The sequence below is a fragment of the Chelonia mydas genome, chromosome 10, assembly GCF_015237465.2.
Source record: "Chelonia mydas isolate rCheMyd1 chromosome 10, rCheMyd1.pri.v2, whole genome shotgun sequence".
Lineage (NCBI taxonomy): Eukaryota > Metazoa > Chordata > Testudines > Cheloniidae > Chelonia > Chelonia mydas.
This window is the reverse complement of record NC_051250.2, coordinates 54,916,019-54,939,982: the sequence shown is the minus strand read 5'-3', so window position 1 is coordinate 54,939,982 and position 23,964 is coordinate 54,916,019. Positions and strand designations below refer to the sequence as shown.

Here is a 23,964-nt window from a genome sequence, read left to right as displayed (position 1 = left end):
AGCCACCACTCTACGAAAGTGCTCTGCAGCAGGTTTTGGAACCAATGAGAATTTTTTGGTAAATTTTTCCCAATGTAGACAGCCTATGAGTTTGATGATCCTTTCATTGGCCCTGGTATCACAAGTAGCTTAATTAAAGTCAGTGTAGCTGGTGTAAAAATTGTGTAAATTAGAGGAGAACAAAGCCTTAATCTCAGATACATTGTGGATGTTCTTACAAGAATATAAATGGGGGGGGGGTTAAAAATATCTGTACAATTTTATGTAAAACCTGATGAAAGTAAAGATTCCTATTTGAGTTCTGGGTATTCCACACGTGGGTACACATGTGCTTCATGTTTCTGAGATTGGAGATTTCTAGCAAGCAGTGTCTGTTGGTCTGCGCCCATTGCTCTCCTCATGCTCTGTACTGAGGGCATAAGGGTCAGTCCGGACCGACGCTCTCCAGGTCCTTCTCACCACCGCATGGCCTGAGTCAGAATCTTCTGTGTCCAAAGCTTCTTCATAGCCTTCTTATCTATAAATATATACTGAAAATAGTGAAGTGTTTTTAGTGGATTTTTCCTCATTGTTACAGTGAGCATAGGATAGTTCCTTCCCTACCTCAGGGACCCTACCTTCCTCTCTCTCCCAATCGGGAGAAGAACTGTGGCCAGACTTCTGGAGTTTAAGTGTCGTCTGACCCCGTTCCTTCTCCATCAGTGGCTAACACCACCACTGCTTTGGGGAGGCTCACATCGCCACCAAGTGCAGTATCTGACGCTTCCCACCTCCCCAAACACATGAGGGATGGGAGTCCTGTCGGAGCCACTGAACAGGGCCCTACCAAATTCACGGCCATGAAAAATGCGTCATGGACCGTGAAATCTGGTCTTTTTTGTGCTTTTAGCCCTATTCTATACCGATTTCACGGTGGAGACCAGAGTTTCTCAAATTGGGGTCCCGACCCAAAAGGGAGTTGCGGGGGTCACAAGGGTTATTTATGCGGGGTTCGTGGTATTGCCACCCTTACTTCTGCACTGCCTTCAGAGTTGGGTGGCCGGAGAGTGGTGGCCGTTGGCCAGGTGCCCAGCTCCAAAGTGCCCTTTTACTATACTGACATCTTGAGATCTTAAAATAAGGATAATTGACTTTTTGCAGTCACAGGCCTTGTTTACTAGCTGTGAGAGTGGCCATCCCAGTCCAGTCTCCTCACAGCATTTTTCAGGGTTGGGACTGCGGGTGTCCTGCTTTTATGTTTCATCTTGCCTGTATCGGAATGGGCAAAGAGAGTAGCTCTCTCCTTGAGGCAGAACTGAGTGATCTCTCCTCAAAAATCTTTGAGATTTTTTTTTTAATCTCAAATTGAGCCATATTCTGGGGTTCAAATTGAGGGGAACCATAGAATGCACCACGTGGTATCTTGTCCATTCTTTCAGGAAGAGCCAATGTTCTCTTAATTTTCTAGAATGTTCTCTACCCATTTATTCAGTTGCATTACCCATTGCTCCCAGTGCCTTCGCAATGAGTTACTGTTTGTTCTTCAGTATGTTGGTTATTCATTGACAATTTCTTTCTGTCAGTGAGAAAAGACTGTCTGATAACTACCAGTCTAGAGCACCCAACATAATGGGGCCCTGATTCTTTCTTGAAGCTTCTACCTGCTACCATAATAAAATAGGAAATAAAAATAAAACTTGTGCATTTAAAATAAAGCTACATTTTTGTGGAATACTCTTCCTTCCAAAGAGATCCTGTTTTCAGTTGCAGTCTACATTTTGAAGTCTAAACTGGCTAAGTTTTTTTTTGTCTATCGAATAGTTATAAATCTGTACTAGGTTAACTTTTTTAAATGTTGTAGTAGAATACTTGTGAATGCCACTATATCAGACTGTAGTCCTACAAGCTGAATGGGTTCGATCAATTGTCAACTACATAGCTAGTAATTGCCTTAAAATAAGTAACCAAAAATAAAAACTGAGAGCCACTCATAGATGAGGTGATATCAAAGCTCTTTTCAGTTAAAGACTAGTTTTCATCTTTGCATCTGATTTATGTGGCTTAGAAAGAGAACACTATTTGAATAGCCTCTGTACTTTATTTTATTTTTTTAAATATGACCATAAGTGATGTTTCTGGACAATGTTTAAATTACTCCATAGAGAGGGAAGAAGTCCATTCTCACTGAAATTCGTGCGTATTAACATTAAGCGGAGTTGTATGTATGTTGGAAGGAATATTCCCAAATTTTAATTGAAAATGGAGCTAATAGTAATTTTCAGTTTATTGCATAAATCTTGCTGCTTTCTCAATGATAAAAACAATATTAAACTTTTAGAACAATATACCTGCAAAATATCTGGATAATTCTTCTTTGAGTAGTGTCCCTGTGGATGCTCCACTTCAGGTTTTCTACTCCCTGATTGTAGTCCCCAACTCCCCAAGAAAGAAGAAGGGATCACAATAGTAAAGATCAACACAACCCAAACCATGAAGTGAGAGAGAGAGAGAGTGTGTGTGTGTTTCACCTTTCTTCTCCCAGTAGGCAGAATTAAAATATCATCGTTATTTGGGAGAGTAACTACAGGACATGGTAATGCTGACCAGAAATCTTTTTTTAATGTGTGGACACTGATAATGGAGAGCTGAAAGAGTTTCCCTAGGAATAAGATTGAACTCTTCACTATAAAAACTTTCTCAGCCAGTTATATGCAGTGCAATACTGACTACAGCATATGTGTAGTAAATAGCCTCAGAATAAGATAAGCATGCATTGCACCTACAGTATATCAAATTCAGAATACTAAAATTCTATTTACAGTCAAGTAGAATGACCTTCTGAAATTCTTTCATTGCACTCTAACAAAGTGGTGTTCAAGATATAATGAAGGTTTCTATTTCAGTCTGACCTGAACTTATCTACTGTGAGGCCTCACCTGCCTGTAATTCATAGACAAAAGTTTCATATTAAGCATAGCGTATGATCACTATACATGTACATATACAGTAAGGTCTTGTGTCAGAATGCTAGCTGACTAACTTAATTCTGTCTCTTTGTACAATGTCTTGTCATGTTAACAGTTCTAGGACTAACTCAAAGTATGAAGAAATAATGTGCTTAAGATAGAATGACCATTTTTCTTTCATTCTTCTATTGCTGTTTGCTTTGCCATCACCTAGATTTCTTGGCTCTTACACTAGCTATGACTACTTGAAAAGGAACATCAAGTGGTAAGATTGCCGTTGATGTGAGGATGTTTTCAGGTGTCCTCTCACTGTTACATTTATCACAGGCATTATGTGCACCTAAAATTTTAAACACAATAATTTTGAAAGTAGGTTTAAGTTACGATAGCCAAAAACTATAGGTATTTTTGAAAATTGGCCATTTCCTGAGAAATATTTGAAATTTAAGTTTAAATTGCTTGCTTATTTAACTAGCTAAAATTTATGCACATAAAGCTAGTGAAGCTTAAGCTGATTGCATTTATAATTAAGATGGCATTGTTGAAATATCGGGTGTATTTAGAAGAGTTCTGACAGAAATCAGTCTTTCTATAGCACATCCAATTTATGCTTTTTAAAAAAACTAGGTAATTTAAAATTAAACTATTTTTTAATACCTACCTAAATAATAGCACAGTTCTTCAATTGAAAATCCACCCAAACTAAATTGAAAACAAAGGATTTAGAGCGAAACATCACAAAAATACACCCAAAATGTCATCTGCCTTTTGTTTGCCATCTTTTGGTTTGTGTTACTAATCTTTTTAAAGATTCAGTGTTGTCTTGAAATCTCTTGTGCTTATAAATGAATGTTTTGTACTTAGGACTGAATGTTATACAGAAACTGTTAATGTTCATAGGAAGAGATGAAAATTATAGGTAGTATAGAAGGAGAAACAATGGTGAGTTCAGAAACTGAAAACTTTTGTAAAATTGGACAAGTCAGCCTATTGTTTTTCTTTTATTTCCAACAGGGGGAAGCCTACTGATGCTGAGCCCCCAGATAGACCTGCTGGTGAAAAGCGCTATGAGCCCGTTCCTCAAGTTACTCCTCCTCCCCTACCTCCAGTACAGTATACTCAACCTCAGTCGATTAATAATCCTGTCGTACTACTTCAGGCACATCCCAAGTCTGCACTTTCTGAGGGTATGAAATCTGAAAGTTGGCATGTCTAATAGGATGCAGTGTTGAATTTACGCAAGTGTTCTGTTTGCCTAGCTTCCTATTCTCCAGTACAGACTTAAGTTACTGCACAAACTTTTTAAAATTGAACTATTCAGTTCTTGCACATGAAGTTTCTGTCACTGCGATAATTTCTACCCAAGTTTAAGTAAAAAAATGTAAATTAGTTGGGGAATTAGAACCAATAGGTTCATATAAAAGTGTTGATTAAAGATGCAATCATTTCAATTAATGGGGAATCTTGCTTAGACCACTTACACTTAAAGATACAATAATCTCTATTTGTCAGGGACTTGGATGTATAAGTTAGTACAGTGGCTCTCAACCTTTCCAGACTACTGTATCCTTTTCAGGATTCTGATTTGTCTTGCATACCCCCAGGTTTCATCTCACTTAAAAACTACTTGCTTACAAAATCAGACATAAGAATACAAAAGTATCACAGCACACTATTACTAAAAATTGCTTACTTTCTCATTTTTACCATATAAAATCAATTTGAATGTAAATATTGTGCCTACAGTTCAGTGTATAGTAATACAGAGCAGTATAAGCAAGTCATTTTTCAGAGTAACAGCCGTGTTAGTCTGTATTCGCAAAAAGAAAAGGAGTACTTGTGGCACCTTAGAGACTAACCAATTTATTTGAGCATAAGCTTTCGTGAGCTACAGCTCACTTCATCGGATGAAGTTGATTGCATCCGATGAAGTGAGCTGTAGCTCACGAAAGCTTATGCTCAAATAAATTGGTTAGTCTCTAAGGTGCCACAAGTACTGCTTTTCTTATAAGCAAGTCATTGTATGAAATTTTAGTTTGGACTGAGTTCTCTAGTGCTTTTTATGTAGCCTGCTGGTAAACTAGGCAAATATCTAGGTGAGTTGATGTGCTCCCTGGAAGACCTCTACATACCCCCAGGTATACACCTACTTCTGGTTGAGAACCACTGACGTACAATAATTACGGGACTTGAACTAGTTGAAATCTGGACCAATCAGCTAATGTTATATTTTTACAATTTGGAGACTCTACTGAGTTCTATGAAAAAATTTGGTGGTAGCTGAGCCTCTTGTGGGAAAGATTCCATATTGCAACAACTCTTATAGTGTAGTTGATTCCATGTTAGCAGTCTCAACAGAGATAAAGCAGATTAGTCTTCATAGTTCAATTTTATCGTTTTCTCCTTTATAGGTAGTCTCCCAGCTCCTCCTCATCCCCCACAACTCTTTGAGTATGATGTGTGCGCTCTCTCAAGTCTGCAAAAATAGAGAATTTTCTACTTTGTTTAGGCAGCCTTAACAAAGAATATCCTTTCGTTTAGCTCAGGCTTATGATGATGTTGCAGTGTAGCTCATCTGTTGTTTGGTTCCAGCCACTTCAGCTACTTGTGGCTTTGTTTTACACCATTTCATAAAAAGGTTAGAGCAAATTTGTGCTGTGTAAATTAGGCATACGTTTTATGGAAAGACATGCTGTTTTATGTACGATTTGTACACGTGCTAATACAGGTAACAAAAGTTTAGGCGACACACCACTATGAAGTATACTAGAATTGGAATTATTATTTGAGATTATTAATATGGGAAACCACTAAACATTAATTTAACCATAAATTCCTTTATTCAACCTAAAGGCCAAAATAGCACTTATACAATTACTCTAAACCTCCCTAAAAAGCCTAAGTAAAGCATTTTACTACATTCAAACAGTAACAAAACACTTACAAGCATTTGATCAAGATACTTACAAACCAGCGAAACCCAGGGGTTCTTAAACACGTATTGGTTGGCTCAGGTGTGGTCAGGCAAGTATTAGCAATGAACCCTTCAATAATTTACTTTTTTTAATCCCTTTTAACAAACAAGTTATATGACATTGCCAGTTACTGACTTCAGCTACAAACCAATTTGAGACAGTTTACCCTTATTTCCAGTCTTAATGCAGATAAGATTTACTTTCTTCCCAAAGCCTTTCTTCCCCTTCTCCTTGCAACAGGTTTTTCCATTGCACCTGATTCACATATGCTTTAACACTGGTGTGTTGGCTAGGAAAGGGTCATGTTGGCTCATTTTAAGACAGATTCTCTTTTTTTTGTCTTCTTTAAAACCATCTGCAGTTATCCCTATTGGCCAGAGAGAGGCCTTCTTTTTAGAAATTTTCACTTCTCTCATTAGTTATTCTTTGAATGAGAAATCCTCCCTATTTTATTCCTTCTGGCCTTATATCTTATTATTTTCAAGGCCTTCATTCTACTTGCTAGTCAGGGCCTTTCTTCACAACACATAAATATATTTTCTTAAGTAAACTTAAGCTAACTCTAATTTTTGAATTTCATATTTATCTTACAACTAGGAAGCTAGCAGGGCTGACATCTAAGAAGTACATACCTAAATGTAACACACTTTTTATAGAAGACCAAAACTAGGCTACAAGTCCTACATTTCTTGAAAACTATAAATTCCTATGTCATGGCTGTGTAGGACCAGAAATGGGAAGTAAGCCTTTATATTTCTTAAAAATATAATTTTAATAATGTTTCTTTTAAACAGTAGCTTAATTTCAGTGCTGTTCTGAAACCCTTAATGCTAACTTTGTGAGTAACGTACGATCATATCCCACTACATCTACTGCAAATTAGGGTTATCAAGTGATTAAAAAAACTAATTACAATTAATTGCACTGTTAATAATAGAATACCATTTAAGTATTTTTCGATGTTCTCTACGTTTTCAAATATATTGATTTAAATTACAACACAAAATACAAAGTGTACAGTGCTCACTCTATATTTATTTTTGATTACAAATATTTGCACTGTAAAAAACAAAAGAAATAGTATATTTCAGTTCAACTAATACAAGTGCTGGAGTGCAATCTTTTTATCTTGAAAGTTGAATTTACAAATGTAGAATTATGTACAAAAAATAACTGCATTCAGAAATAAAACAATGTAAAACTTTAGAACCTACAAGTCCACTCAGTCCTACTTCAGCCAATCGCTCAGACCAACAAGTTTGGTTACAATTTGCAGAAGATAATGCCGCCCACGTCTTGTTTACAATGTCACCTGAAAATGAGAACAGGCGTTCGCATGGCACTGTTGTGGCCGGCATCGCAAGATATTTACGTGCCAGATGCGCTAAAGATTCATATGTCACTTCATGCTTCAACCACCATTCTAGAAGACATGCGTCTATGCTGATGATGGGTTCTGCTCAATAACGATCCAAAGCAGAGCGGACCGATGCATGCTCATTTTCATCATCTTAGTCAGATGCCACCAGCAGAAGGTTCATTTTTTTGGTGGTTCGGGTTCTGTAGTTTCCGCATCAGAGTGTTACTCTTTTAAGACATCTGAAAGCATGCTCCACACCTCATCCCTCTCAGATTTTTGGAAGGTACTTCAGATTCCTAAACCTTGGGTCGAGTGCTATATCTATCCTTAGAAATCTCACATTGGTACCTTCTTTGTGTTTTGTCAAATCTGCTGTGAAAGTGTTCTTAAAACAAACATGCGCTGGGTCATCATCCGAGATTGCTATAACATTAAATATATGGCAGAATGTGGGTGAAACAGAATAGGAGACATACATTTCTTCCCCAAGGAGTTCAGTCAGAAATTTAATTAACACATTATTTTTTTAATGAGCATCATAAGCATGGAAGCATGTCCTCTGGAATGGTGGCCAAAACATGAAGGGGTATATGAATGTTTAGCATATTTGGCGTGTAAATATCTTTCAGTGCTGGCTACAAAAGTGCCATGCGAATGCCTGTTCTCACTTTCAGGTGACATTGTAAATAAGAAGCGGGCAGCATTATCTCCTGCAAATTGTAACCAAACTTGTTGGTCTGAGCGATTGGCTGAAGTAGGACGAAGTGGACCTGTAGGCGCTAAAGTTTTACATTGTTTTGTTTTTGAGTGAAGTTATGTAATAAAAAAAAAAATCTACGTTTGTAAGTTACACTTTCATGGTAAAGAGACTGAACTACAGTGCTTGTATGAGGTGAATTGAAAAATACTATTTCTTTTGTTTATCATTTTTACAGTGCAAATATTTATAATAAAAATAATATAAAGTAAGTTCTGTACACTTTGTATTCCTTGTTGTAATAGAAATCAATGTATTTGAAAATGTAGAAAAACATCCAGAAATATTTAATAAATTTCCATTGGTATTTTATTGTTTAACAGTGCGATTAATCACTATTATTTTTTTAATCGCAGTTAATTTTTTGTAGTTAATCGCATGAGTTAACTGCGATTAATTGACAGCCCTACTGCAAATACAAATTTTTCATAATAGACCTAAGTGTCTGAGGTGTAAAATGGAATATTAAGGCTTACATATTATGGATTTTTCATGTGTGGTTTTTTTTCCATTTTGTGTTACAGTTAACTGTATGTCCGTAGATTTCCAGAATTCCACAGTGCCCAAGCCTGACCCACCTCCATCTCAAAATAAACCAGCAACTTTCAGATCTTCCAACCGAGAGGACACTGTGCAGTCTACCTTCTATCCTCAGAAAAGCTTCCCTGACAAGGGTCCGATTAATGGAACTGAGCAGACTCAGAAAACAGTCACCCCGGCTTATAATCGCTTTACAACGAAGCCTTACACAAGTGCTGCCAGGCCATTTGAGCGAAAGTTTGAAAGTCCTAAATTCAACCACAATCTCCTGCCAAATGAAACTCAACATAAACCAGAGTTGCCCTCAAAGGCTCCAAATTCTCCTCAACCAATTTTAAAAGCACACAGCTCATTGCAGCCTTCGGAGTTTGACAGTGGAATGGATACATTCTCCATACTGGCAGACAAGCCTAAATATCAACCAAATAACATTAATGCTGTGCCTAAAGCCATTCCTGTAAGGTAAGATTTTTTTTTTTAAATGTTTTTAAAGAATGGAGTTGCTCATGAAATTGCAGTTTTTTTAGGCAGTGTGTCCAGTCCTGGATGAATTGCTGGTTAGTTTGCCCAGACTCTGTAATCAAAACCAGGATGCGTCTCCTGGGACTAACACTGGAGACTGATCAGAGAATGCGGGGGGAAGTGCATGGCAATGGCTTTTGGGGAGATGTGGGTATCCTGTCTCCCTGTATCCTACTTTTTAATAGTGAAGTTGTGTCCAGCATGGTTCTTATTGTACGTCTTTTAGTAAAAAGTAACAAGTCTTGCTCTAAACAACCCCTTTCCAGAAGTTGGAATTACTAAATTATTATTGTCACAGCTTAACACTGCACATTCAGTGTGAGTGGTCTTGTATGTGTTGAGGAGGCTATATTCTTATTTCAGGTCAATTTTTAAAAGCACTCTTTTGAAAAGAGAGCAGTCATTTCAACAATGGTGTTGTACTTGCTTTGAGACCAAACAATATAACTGTTTAAGAGGAAGATGCAATTACCCATTCTCAAATTACGAAGCTACCATAAAACTGAAAATCCACTCATCTATAAGGGACATACTTCTAGCTAACTTGAGCATTTCCTCAATTTGTTTGTTTTAAAATAGGGTATTTGTTTGTAAAATCTTTGCAAAATATGTTGTCTCATTTCCCATGTGTTCTGTGACCATAATGTATGATTTAAATTTGAAATAGTTTTTACTGTTTTTTAAAATTCAGTAATGTAACATAAGAATGAGCAGTTTGCGCTAAAGCAGCTGGGGGCGTTTTATGCCATGAGAAGCTGAGCTGATCCTGAGTTGTTAAATTATTGGTCTTTTACCAAAAGAGATGAGTACTTCTGCAATTGACATAAAACCAACTTAAGTACAATAAATTTCCTGATAAAATGTGAGGGTTTTTTCCAGTCCTCTCTGCAGCATTCATTTCACAGCCTGGAAAATGGCAGGATTCTAAGTGGTATTTATTGATGCTATAGAAGTTAAGGCTGACAAATTGTCCTTAAAGATAAGTGAAAGAAAAGTCTCAGTGAGGTTCATATAAGAATTATCAACATAATACAGCTGCTTTGTGTTTTTGTATGATACTAAACTCATGACAAACTAGGTGCTGGAATTCTAGTAAATTTTAGTACTCTTATGCTGAGCTCTGTAGTTGGGGAGACTATCCCAAAACAACTCTAAAAACTGAGAATTCTAAAACCTAACTAGTTCTGAGTGGTCCAAAATCTGTCGTTAATAGATGCTGTGGGTAAATTTCCAAGTTAATTCTTTCATTACAGCAGAAATGCATCTCCATTTACCCTTTCTCTCAAAAGATAAGCAAAAATTACACTAGTTTATTTGGCTTATTTCTTAGTTGAGACTGATTACGCTTTAAAAGGGCTAGCCTGCCTAATGTAACTGTTGCATTGGTAAATTAATTCAAAATACAGAGTGTGCTACTGATTTTGGGGGAGGTATATAAAACTGCTATGCTTAATCTATCTATCTCACATTTAGTCCTTCAGCACTAGAGGATGAGGAGGAGGAGGATGGACACACTGTAGTAGCCACAGCAAGAGGTGTTTTTAACAGCAATGGCGGCGTTTTAAGCTCCATAGAGACAGGAGTTAGTATAATTATACCACAAGGAGCCATTCCAGAGGGAATAGAGCAAGAAATCTATTTCAAGGTCTGCAGAGATAATAGTATCCTCCCACCTTTAGACAAAGAGAAAGGTAAGAGTTGTCTTTGTATCTTAATATATTACCTGTTGCTATTCATTATCTAAGCACTGACTGCAAAACATTGGAGGACATGGTCTCTGCCCCAAGAAGTTCACAAACTAGAAGTACAGAGGAAGTAGTATTCTTTTCAATTATATTTTCTGGTGGGAGAATAATTCAGGGTGTCTCAATTTTGACTATAATTTTTAATATCTAAGTCTATGTTGACATGCACAAATTAAACTTTAATATACTTTGAAAATAATTTTTTTAAATGGACTTTCATTGCTTCATTATCTCTATAGTCAGTGAATGGGTGTATTCTGGTCTGCCAGGTTAATGTTTCCTCACATGATATAGTACTGAAAGCATTATGTAATTTATCTTTTTAAAAATTTAGAGACGTGTTAGCGAAATACATTGAGAAAATTTACCTCAAATGCTGGAAGTTTCAAAGAGCTGCTAACAGCCACATTTTTTCTTTCCTTTTTTGCATTATAAAAATAGGCGTGAGGTAGAAAATACTCAAGCAAATGATTTTTTTTTTTTTTTTGTCTTGATTTTCAGACAAGCCAGATGAGGCAATCACTGAATGACTATTGCTGTTTCCTAAAACACACACTTTTTACTGTGTATTAAAGTGGCAAGTAGTACAGCATATAACCTAGGAATCTTTTTTTTTTTTATTGTAGTCTGTTTCTTTTATCAATAGCCACCCCAGAACCTAGGCAAATGGAAACTAGTAGTCCTGTAAACATATACGTGTGTCATTTATTTAAGTTAAGGAGAAGTTTTTCTCTCCTTCAGGACTTCAATTTCTGGAATTTACAATGAAGACACTATTGGTACTTTGCGACACAAGATTCAAAGCAACCCTAGATCTATCATCTGAATAGGGGTTGTTTAGTTGAGGAGCATGTTCTCAATACCATCTTGAGCGGCTAAATGCAAAAATAAAACTTTGAATTCTTTGTTCCATACCTTTTGACTGTTAAGAGAGGGCTGGGCTCTTAAGCAACTATTTGCCAGCCCAGCTATTACTTTTAACAAGAGACTTTTGGGGTTCCCTTGTGAACACTAAGATGGTTGACATCCTAGCAGGTAAACCACCTCTAGCAGTAGTATGAGCAAAACTGTAGTGTTGGCAAGGCAGTGAGAGGTTCACATGTTTGCACCTCTGGTATAGCAGCACATGTTTGGAATTACAGGTCAGAAAAATTCTAATGTAGTCAAATAGTCCGGCCTGTCTGGCCCTGTGCCTTTCATTTTGTAATATGATTCAGTCCAGTTGAAATTCACTGGAGTATGGTTATAGGAAAGGCAACCAGAAACAACCTTGCTGAGTAGCTCTGTTTTATTTGTAAGGCTGAATTTTCATAGGTTTTATAAATTAATTTCTTCATATTTTGCTCTTTTTTGTGTATGAAAAAATACTGAATGTATTTCAAGGAGAACAGTTTCTACTGGTAACCTTTTATTTTTGTTTCTCTTTAACTGTAGGTGAAACACTGCTTAGCCCGTTGGTAATGTGTGGGCCCCATGGACTAAAATTCCTGAAGCCAGTGGAGCTGCGCTTACCACATTGTGCGTCTATGACCCCTGATGGTTGGTCTTTTGCTCTAAAATCCTCCGACTCCTCGTCGGGTATGCTGTCCTCCCTCTGTCCTTTTGGGGCTTTTGGGTGCTATCGTGTAATTTAAGATCCCTTGGCTAAAGGTGACCGTGTGTAATATATAACTCAATCATTGTATTTGTGTCAAATTCTCCATTTCACTTTCATTACTCATGGTGCAAATTCATGGCTAAAATCGTGGCCGACAAACCAAAATGGTAAAGAAATACAGTATTATATTATCTACCTTATCCGTGGTCCGTTAAATATCATCACACTTTCCACTTTTTCTTCTTTCAGGACTGTTACAGCTGCAAACACTTTAAAATTGTAAATTTGCACTTAAATAAACTGGGGGAAATGATTAGGTACTCCTAATGGGCTTTTATACCACAAATTCATGCCTTCTGCTTAATTGGCCATATAGTAATTTGGGAAATTGTAAATTTTAACCTCTACATTCATAAATCATGACTTATTACATGTTAACTGTTTTCATGTTTGCAAGTTGATGCTTACAATCAGACCATTTAAGGAAACTACAGTGTTTGTCTGTGAAAGCATTTTACAGTTCATTCTAATATGGCTGTATTTTCCACATGACTTTTCTTGCTTGCTTCCACCTGTTTCTTCACCAACCTCCTTTTTCAACCCAGAATTGTGGAGAGAGGCTTTTCATAGTTGAAGTTGCAACCAGGTTTCAGTTTTGTATGCCTGTTCTTTTTTCCTCTATGCTCACTACCATTTTTACCCCCTTACTTGGAACAGAGAAAACATTGTTGGCTGAAATTCTGGGTGATCAGTATTAGGCTGAAGTAGAATTTTTATGTAAGTTTCAAGCAATTTCATGAAATGTCTGAAGTTACAGCAATTTAAAAATTAATATCTGCACATTTGAAGAAAGTCAAGGTTTTATTCAGCTACTTTCTAACATTACAATGGAAGGATTTACACCCCTAATGTGTACATATAATCTGTATATAATATTTAAACACAGTACTTATGTATACAGTATTGAAAACAAAATGTATTGTCATTAATGTATCTATACCTGTCAACAGTGCGTTGACACTGAAAGATTAGAGCATCAGTTTTGATGATGGGCATCTGATTTAGAGAAATCAACATTTGGATGGTTTTTATGCTATTATATGCATGTGTTCCATACATCTACTTAACTGTATGTACATATTTGAAATGTTAAAACATTGATACTTAAGTGGCGGGGACCCAAAAAACACCATCATAACTACATAAAATTTTTAAAAAGTATTTATATTTTGTAACTGAAAAATCTATTCATGAATTTACTTGAAATGAAAGGAGAAACTCTAGTCCTCCCAAATAATAATCAAAACTGCTTTAAGGCAGATCTTTTTCCTCTCCCAAATTAGCCTCTGTGTGTGTGTGAGAGAGAGAGAGATAAAGCATATACAAGTACTAACACTTTCTGTATTGGAGTTATAACACAACATTTTATTCTGTTTAACTGAAATGGGATGTATCAGTAATCTTGCTTTTTGAGACAATTTCAGAATTAGGCAATTCTGTCTTCTGATATGTAAGTAGACCATACTGTGTCTTAAATAAATATTTGTTTTCTCTTTTTAAATTAGCTGGTTACAGGACTCTGATTTTTCAGGTGCCTTTATAGTAGTGGTTTGCAACACTATGGTGCTTTTTCTATTCAATCTTTTGCTTGATCTCAGCTTTTCTAAGTTGTTTCCATGTCCTGTTCTTTAAATGAACATTTAATTACATATACTGACCTATTCTCTGCTACACTTAAGTCAGAAATACTTTTATATTATCCCTAAAACATCTGAAATTCTTGGTTAATCTCATTTTAACTTTTGAGTGGAGAGAATTTAAATTGCATCTTAACTAACAGTACATTCATTTCCTTTTATATTACACTTGTTGCACTGTATTAGTTTGATATTGTACGGTCATTACTTCAAAGGATTTAAATGTGCAAATCATGGGAAAGTAGTTGTATCTTCAATTTGTGGAGTAACAGTTATAGGTTGTATTGGTTAGAATCTAATCTACACTATAGCTGTATGTTTTAAAATGTTTTAGATTGCCTCATCTGTGAGATTAAAACCTACTCTTATTACAATCTAATTTTTGACCTTTTGCAAATGTATTCAGGTGTTAAAAAGACTCAGGTTTCCATATTGAATGGAATTAATGTATTTACAGAACTGAAAATCCTCCAGCAGCTAAAGTTCTATTTGAGAACAGTTTTAAATAATTAGCATTTGTTGGCTGCAATCAATTGATTTGTTTTTAAATTCTCTAAATACACGTGACAACCCTAGGCCATTTTTACTTTTCCCAGCCTCCACATTAGGTGTTGGCGTCATTTCAGCAAATTGTGTAATTCATATTTGTTTTCATGGGTTTCTCCAGAAAACTGTGGAATTTACATTTGTCTCCTTTAACACAAAGGTTTGAGATGCTGTATTATGTAAATGAGGTCTCCAGATCTTAAGACAGATGTATTTTTTGGCCCATTTTACTGAAATTTTATAGTGACATTTATCCTGCAGGCTTTGAGATAAACATAGTAATGTTCTTTAATCTACCACTGAAATGGTGGAATGAGGACACTATATTTTGGACCAGCAACATCTTGCAATGGTTTATTGGGTGGGGAACTTCTCCAGTTGAAACTACAAGGGACAATAAGTATAGACTGGAATTAATCTTCTGAGTTCTGTCAAATGACAACCAAGAATAATCCCTCTGTTTTTAAAGAAAGTGTCACAGGAGCTTTAATGACCAAAAGTGGAACACATATCAGTTTTAAATCTTATCTAATGTAAATATCAGCAAATTACTATCTCATTAGAACATCAGTGCTTTAGCAAAGTTTCTCCCGAAGATTAGTAGTAGTTCTTCTTTGAATTGCTGCAGACATGTATACCATTTAGATGTGCATGTGCCCAGCACACAAAAGCTGTAGAAATTCGCCTAGTCATACCCATAGGGGTGGCGCTGCCCTGACCCCTCTCACTTCCTTCTCATTGCCTGAGACTGGAGTTGGAGCACCCAGTTTCTTCACACTGCCCTTCCCCCCCCCGGTCTTTGAGAACTTCTTGTAAATAGTTTAGTTAGTTGTTTATTAGCAATACTTTAGATCAGTTTGGAAATTTAGCAGTAGTTTCCCAGTAGAATGCCTACACCAGGATTTAAACATTGCCTTTTATGTGGAGGGGAAATTCTGAATAGTGATACCCACACATGGTGTTCGCTCATTAAGGGGCACATTAAGGCTAGGGGCTCCATCTGTAAGTCCTTCAAGAAAAGGACCCAGATGGCAAGGGACTTGAGACTCAAGCAGTACCTGATGGAGCAAGCCCTGAGGCCTAAATCAGCACAGGAGATGGTACCAGTATGCTGACGTTCCTCGGCAGGACTCTGAGGTGGCCTCTAGCAGGAAGATATTCTGTTCCTCTTTCTCAGGTCCTCCAGAAAAACCACCTATGTCTGGACTTCCACACCCTACCACAACAGCCCGAGTGTGTCTGAAGTTATAAGGCCATATGGCCACATGTACCTACATAGTGCAGCATGTGAGGCTTGTCTATTGTCCAAGTTACCATTCACTAGACATTCTGGTGTGAGTACCTCTGGAAATACCAAACGCCCTGCAGTGGCAGACAATTCAGGACAATGTGTCTCAAGGGGTTCCCTTTGTCAATGCCATGCCTCCAGAATGTTTGTCACTGGTGCCTCCTCCATAAGTTAGGGAGTGCATCTGGGATCATTAATAATTCAGGGATTGTGGTTGGAACAGGAAGTGTCCTGTCATATCAATGTGCTGGAGCTGCAGGCAATGTACAATGTGTGGTGGGCCTTTTGGCATCACATTCAGGAAACAGCAGTGCACAATACTCATGGACAATATCACAGTGATGTACTATGTCAGCAAGCAGGGAGGAGCCCATTCCAGTCAACTTTGTCATGAAGCAATAACATTCTGGCACTTCTGCATCAAAGAAAAAAATATGCTAGGAGTGGCTCACTTATCAGGCTCTCAGAATCAGCTGGCCAATCACCTTAGCAGAATCTTCTCGAACAACCACTAGTGGGTACTGAAGAACAGTGTGCTGAGGGCCCTTTTCCAAGAATGCCAGGATGCCTCACAAACAGATTTCATCTGAATTGGGGTCCGAACTAATATGTGCCTTCCCCCATCCCTTTTATCCCTTAGGTTATCCTCAAACTCAAATTGGACCATGCCAAGCTGATCATGATTTTAGCATGACCGAGAATTCTCCAGTCTCCATATGCTATCAGTTTGACCTCACAAGTCTTTCCATTTTCTCCGTGACCTGTTGACTCAAGATCATGGCCAGTGTGTTCATCCAGACAGTCTACACCTTACTGCGTGGCTATTGCGTGGCTAGATAAGGAAGACATGTGGTGTTCAGAAGCAGTTAGAAAAGTTCTGCTTAGTAGTAGAAAATCATCTACGAGGGCCACCTACTTGTCTAAGAGGAAGCAGTTTTCAATTTGGGTGATCTCTAAGGGAATTCATCTGTCAGCCCAGATTCAGAACATTTTCGACAATTTGTTGCAGTTGAAATCTTCGGGCCTGGTCTTTGCTCCTTGAAAGTTCATTTGGCTGCAATTTCAGCTTTCCACGGTCCTATTCAGGGAAAGTCAGTATTTTTAAGTCCTATGGCAGGGAGGTTTCTGAAAGGCATTGTCTGTCTCTTTCCATCAGTGAAGAAAATGGTGCCATTGTGGAACCTTAATATGGTGCTGACTGCACTAATGGGTTCACCATTAGAGCTACTCATTGGCTCTCCTCTCCCAGAAGACTACCTTCCTGGTAGCTATCACATCCACTGGACAAATCAGTAAATTACAAGTCTTAATGACTCATTCCCTGTACACCCAGCTCTGCAAAAACAAGGTAATTTTAAGACCACACCCAGAATTTCTGTCAAGAGAGAGATGGTTTTGCCTAAATCAGGTTACAGGAATCCTCAGGGTACAACCTGGAACTGTGGGACCATGGTGCCTCCTAAACTCTCCTGCCTTGGGTGTCTCCCACAAAGCTGTGACTGTGACAAGCACCAACACCCCTCCAGGCACTATGATCACTCAGCCATTGCCATTTGGAGCCCAACACCCACCTATATTGCATGAATGCTCCCTGAGCCACTCAGAGAGAGGCAACAGTCAATCTCCCCAGCCCACCACGCTGCTCAAGGCTCCCTTCGGCAATGAAAAGATCATTAATAAATTTTGCCACTTCTTCGTAGAAAAGTGGACATGCACCAGCCTTTGTAATCTGAGCTGAGATTCCACAAGCACTTCAACCTAAAACATACATAAAATATAAAACAGATTTATTAACTACAGAAAGACTTACTATTTTAAGTGATAAGTAGCAGGCATAGAGATCAAAGTTGATTACCTAATAAATAAAAATAAATTCACAGTCTAAATTCTAACTTTAACAGACTAAGCAAGATTTGAATCAAACAGACTCTCATCCCACTGTCTGTTACAGGCATCTTACAGTTCTTAATACTCAGACTGAACTTCTTTCCAGCTTGGGACCAATCTCCCGATCTTAAAGTCTTTGTCTTCTAGACAATCTTCCAGGTATTAAGATTGGTGGGGAGAGGGAGGCAAGAGGCCAAGTGATGATGATACTTGTCTCTCTTTTTATACCTTCTTCCAGCTGCTAGAAAGATGCTTGCTGTGATGTTGGGGCCAGGTAGTCTCCATTGCCTATGTGCACTCTCTGAGAAGCCTCTGGAAAAGTGGATTTTTTTTGATCGGACACCAACACTTGTCTGGCCCTCCTTTGTTGCAGCTGAAAGGCTAGCTGTGGGAGTTTCCCAATCTCACAACATATTTCAGGAGCACATACAGCAATACTTCACATACAATGATAGAGAATATTAGTGTTCAACAGTGTTCAACAGATCAAGACTTTTTAAAAATGATCCCTCACAAGGCATGTATTGCACCAAACATATCAATCATATCACAGTGGTGAATATGGGGGCTCCAGGACGCTCCTTCGAGGTACAGAGTGTCACACTTACTTACCTGTATTTTTTTTCCCAAATCATATTTGGGTGCAGAAGAACGTCTTTGAGATGAGGAAGGTATTTGGCATTTTATCCGGAAAGGATAAACCATTTCGTTCATTACCTCGTCTGTTCGTATCTTACATTGAGTGGATGAAAGGACAATTGGTTTCAGCTCAAACCATTTCTAAATGAATATCTATATTACTACGACTTTTGGAGTGGCTCAGATTATGTCCCCAAAGTAATTATACGCTCATTCACCAAGAGCTCAATAAATCAACAGCATTTTTAGAGATGTTTCCATAGTGTATATCTACAGTGCTGCAATGTGGTCTCCAGCGCACACCTTTGTTAGATATTATGCTGTCACCACAGCATCAAGGGCTGATGCAAACTTTTGAGAAGGCAGTTCTGCAGTCACTGTTTAAATAGACTCTGAGCCCCACCTCCTCATTAAACAGCTTGAGTCACCTGTGTGGCATACATGTCTGCTGATATTTGAAGAAGAAAAGATGGTTACTTACCTGTATTGTAACTGTTCTTCGAGATGTGGATGCAGACATGTATTCCACAACCTATCCTCTGTCCCCTCTGCAGCAGAGTCTCCAGCCTAAGCTTTGATGTGAAGGAACTGAACGGGATTGGGGGCAGCACCACCCAAATATAGTCAGGGGAGGGACAAAGCAAAGGGCACAAGCACCATCCGTACTGATACTGCCAGGCATATTTCTCTGGCTTTGGTGCACTGGGCATGTGAACAGCTGAGTGGAATACATGTCTGCATCCACACCTCGAAGAACAGTTATGACACAGGTAAGTAACCATCTTTTTTCAGTCAGTTATACTGCACTACTGGTATACTGTGTTCAGATAAAAAAAATTATGACTCATAATACAAAATAAAATTCCCGCTACTTCATAGTGAGTAGAACAACTTATCTTGAGTTTTGACTCATCTTTGTTAAGATTATGAAACAGATTCTTGAAGGATTAGTCAATGTAGCGTAGTAAAATGTCCTAATTTTCTGTTTTTTAATACAGAAGTCCTGTAAGTATCCAATATAGATTAGTTTTGATCATTTGAAAGGAAAGCACTATGTTGGTGCTGCTTCAGAGCAAATCTGTTTTGTATGTACAACAGTCCTTGAGTACCACCAAGTCCCTCTTGAATTACCACAACAACAAGAAGTTTACTAAATTAAAACTGTACCATCCTATTTTCTCAATAAAATACAAACTATACTTTTTATTGCAAAATATGCTGATTCTGAATTAAAAGGTACAATCCAAAAACATGGTTCTTTCAAGATGTACACTGTTTGACGTTGGATTCTAAACACCAACATTGTGTTTTCCTCCCACAGGTGACCCCAAAACCTGGCAGAACAAGTCTCTTCCTGGAGATCCAAACTATCTTGTTGGAGCAAACTGTGTCTCAGTCCTAATTGACCACTTCTAATCTAAATTAGCTGACTGAGTAAATAATGTGAAACTGAGATGGACCTTACATATAAACTGAATGACTCTATCAAGTATTAACGGAACTTAGTGTTTAAGCATCTTGCTTTTACTAACAATGGTTAGCAAGTACACTCTTGAACCATGGTCAGAATACATGCCGCAAACGGGAAGTGTACTATGGAAACAAGGTGGGGTTCTTGTGGGTTCCGAATGTTGGGTTTGGGTTTTTTAATGAACGTAGCTAATGTTTCATTGTTAAAACTTTAAAGTACCAATGAAGTACCAATGGAATATATACAGAAGAATTGAATTTGGTTCATAGTCCACTGGTTGAACTACAGAATTTGGCCTTTTTTTTTTTTTTTTTTAAACTTGGGGGTGGGAGGTTTTTTCTTTTTTTTTCTTTTTTTTACTTTTATGTTAAAATACACAATACTATATTTCCATCTCTGGTTTTTAGATGGCTCTTTTGGTGTACATGTCCCATAAAGTAGCGGTAAACTTTTGACTAGCACAACTTAGATGTTTTCCTCTACTGTGAGGCTTATAAAAGCACGTCTACTTACTGTACATGAAAACATTGTTAATTTTCTTTGTCATGGGAAAGATAGAGAGCATGTGAGATGACTATGGTTCAGTTGCCTCTGTGGATTTGTAAATTAACCAACACATTACTACAGACATATTAACCAGCAGGGATGCCTTACCCTCATGTTTTTAATAGTCTTAGTTCTCATAGTTCTCTGTATTACTAAGTTTGTATGGCTTTTGTGCTTAACTAGATAATATATCATGAAACAGATTGACAAAGTGACTTATTGTGAACTTGCTGGTTTAGAGAACAAGTATTGTTTGTGTTGATCAACCAGAAGAGAAGCAGAAGAAAATGATGGTATGTTTTCTGCTATGCATTTGAAAATTTATAGATGTTATAGAATGCCTGTATATAAAGCGTGCATACCACTTTTGTTCTTGGTTTGTAAATTAACTTTTATAAGCTTTACCTTTTTATATATAAATATATATAAAAACAAAACAAAGTTTCTTAAGGATATCTTTGTATTCTCATACCTTTTGAGCCTTGAACTTTGACATCTGCAGCAATAAAGCAGCATTTCTACAATATACAAACAAGGACATTTTTTAAAAAATGCACAATGTTGTTACCTTTTTAAGTGCTGCATTTTAAGAATATAACTCGGAATTCTCTAGTTTGATTAAAATCTTGAAAAATCTCCCTACTGTAATTTGTGATAAGGATGCTACACTATGTGCCCTGAAATGTATTTTTTTACTAATAGACAATTTATTATGGCACATCAGCACTACTACTGTTTAGATAATATACCACTGCATTCTGTTAATCAGTTATTAGCTATTCAGGTGTGGCTGATTTTTTCTTTGCAGTTATTAAAATTACACATTTCTAAATATACAGAATAAAATTGTTTTTAAAATAATAAATGATATTTTCAGTATCTTATTGTTTCCAAAATGCATTTATGTGCACACTTCCAAATCCGTTTAGTTTCTGTTTTAACGACCAGATTCTGCTGTCCTTACTCATGCTCAGTAGAACTTTATTTTGGGAGACTCCCACTGAATAGTCTTCAGTATCACTGCAAACCAATTCAAAGTGCAATTGTGGTGTGAACCCATTAGGGCTAGTCAAGAGTAAGGTATTACTCCAAGCAAGTACAAGTGGCAGAATTATGCCATGAATTGCCCTGGCTAAATTATGCCATGAATCGCCATGGCTAAATTAGGCTCTTTATTGTATCAACTATGTAAATTAGTTTCTAAAACATGCTGGAAAGTTTGCAAACACATTTTCATTTCCTGAGCTCTATTCCAAAACTTAAGGGAATTGTCCTATAGAGGCAAAATCCAATATAGGGCTAGCACTAGAAGGTCCTCAATAACAGGATGGCCGTGATACTATAGGCTTACAATCTATTGTATGTCTTGAAACCAAAAGTTTAGAATAGGATTTACACTAAATAAAAGCCAACTGTCCCTTGGGTACATTTAGGATAAAAGACAAATCATGCCCTTTGGTTGCTCTAAATTGATTTAAATAATATGCGTACACAAACTTAATGGGCTGTATAATGTGCACAGTATTTTTCTGGCTTAAAACTTAAGATATTTCACTAGAATTACATTGGCAGGACTGTCACTTGAATGTTCAGTCACTGATGATTAAGGTATAGTCTGATTGTGTAAGGCCCTGCCTAAATTGTGGAAGTACTCTTAAAAATCACTTTGAAATACGGCTTATCAACCTGAAGCGTTTCCATTCTAAGTTTGTTCTTGATGCATAATTAGCAGACAACAACATCCCTCAAGACTTTTGTGCATTAGAGAACACATTACTGATACTTATAAAGGCTCAGTTGAACTGTTGTGTCCAAAGTAGTGTAAGATGTGTTCAGCATATCTAAACACAGCATGTTCTCCAAATGTTTCAGTAGTTGCATGTTGTGGGTACCTGTCCTGTGGGTTCCCATAGTGGGTTTGTGGGAGTTGGATCCCAGAGTTGAAGAAATGCTGTAATAGTGTTTTAATGTGAACTGTAAACTCCCAACAGATAAATTTATAGAAGCTCTCCAGCAGCTCAAAACAAGAAATTAGTAATTTAAGGAGAATACAAGACATTGCAAATGGGAGTCACTAAAGGGGTTGCGGAAACCTATATGCCATGTGGTGCACTTGCATCAGTGCAGTTGAAGTGTGGACATTGTCTACACTGCTATTACAATGCAATGCAAAGTACAATTGCGATGAGTTTTGCTTTTAGTAAGTGCAATTACAGTGGTGCTGGTAATACTTGTACACTGTTGAAAGTGCTTGTGTGTAGATGGGTGTTAGATACAGCAGGTGCTTTAAGTCCAAAAATCTATAATGTAGATGCCATTTCAAAAGGAAGCGTGGATTAGAGAACAGGTAGGTTAACGTCTTAAAGATGATTAGAATGAAGCTAGAAGTTGGTACAGTGACTGGGGGGTTGGTGGATGCGAGTTAGAGTACTTTTTTGCTGCTTTATGGTATATAAAGTGGCCTGAATGGCACTCTTAATAGAAGGGGATAAAGGAGGTGGGGAGCTTGTTCTGGCTTTTTTCATTGGAAATTCAGGTCCTGTCCATCTTGGAAGATTGACTGGCCAAGTATTGTGATTTAATTGAGTGAAAAATGAGCAAGTGTGAGGAGGAGAGATACTTTAGTCAAACTATTTAAAGTGCTGGGTTTGGTTTTAACAACACCCATTTAACTTCAGTTGACTTACAATTTTGAAGGAGTATCTGTTAAATATTCAGTACTGTCACCTTCAGTTAAGGTGTGAGATATCACAAATACCCTCTGAGACCTCCCCACATGTCGTCCAGCAAAATAAAGACCAGAGTTAACATTCCTAATATTAATAATTTAGGGTACCTTCATGCAGTGTAAAGAGCAGAAAAAGGCACCAGATGCCTTTTAAAGATGTTTTGCAGATCACCTTTAATCCCGCAGAGCAGAGAGGAAAAGCCAAATCATACACATGGATGCAATACTGAAGATGAGCAGTTAACAAAACCAAGGGTATAAAAAAAAGACCTTTCTGTTTTTAATAGGTGATTATCTTCATTCACTTCAAACATTTTACATACTGTAGTTTCTTGCCCTTAAATAATGTCAAGTGAGTGGAATTTGATTTTACGCCCAAAAGGAAGATGTTGGAACTTTGAGCTCTTATGAGTAGGAATTTACCCCTCCTTTGATTTTGAACCAGATACCACAAAAGACTAAGGTGACTAGTGTATTCCAATCTTTTAATGTTCCCAGTAGGAGGGGAAAAAAGCAATATATCTCAAGACATACATATCTTCTAACAGATGCAACTTTATGAAAGTAGCTATAGCATAAAACCAGTAGATACCTCTGAAAACCAACAAATACTGTGATTAGCCAGGCCAACCCCCCTATTCCCCCAACCCACACACACATCACTGTTTAGGCTCTTTTTTGTTGCTTCCCATCCTTCCTCTTCGTTGTCTCTGTAGTTTGT

The 23,964-nt window shown here is 37.4% G+C and overlaps 1 protein-coding gene across 14 annotated transcripts in view; it reads left to right on the top strand.

The window, feature by feature from the left end:
- TJP1 (tight junction protein 1) overlaps nt 1–21,394 on the top strand; it is a 302,786-nt gene extending 281,392 nt beyond the window's left edge. For 6 of the 14 annotated variants that reach the window (XM_043523316.1, XM_043523321.1, XM_037911724.2 and 3 more), the window contains 5 exons: nt 3,960–4,132; nt 8,562–9,039; nt 10,573–10,790; nt 12,279–12,422; nt 19,820–21,394. In XM_043523316.1, the coding sequence (XP_043379251.1) occupies nt 3,960–4,132; nt 8,562–9,039; nt 10,573–10,790; nt 12,279–12,422; nt 19,820–19,914 (1,108 nt within the window). In that variant the 3' untranslated portion in view covers nt 19,915–21,394. The remainder of the gene's footprint in view (nt 1–3,959; nt 4,133–8,561; nt 9,040–10,572; nt 10,791–12,278; nt 12,423–19,819) is intronic. The other 8 variants (XM_043523318.1, XM_043523322.1, XM_037911725.2 and 5 more) reach the window with 2 other exon arrangements.
- Nucleotides 21,395–23,964: the final 2,570 nt, after the last annotated feature.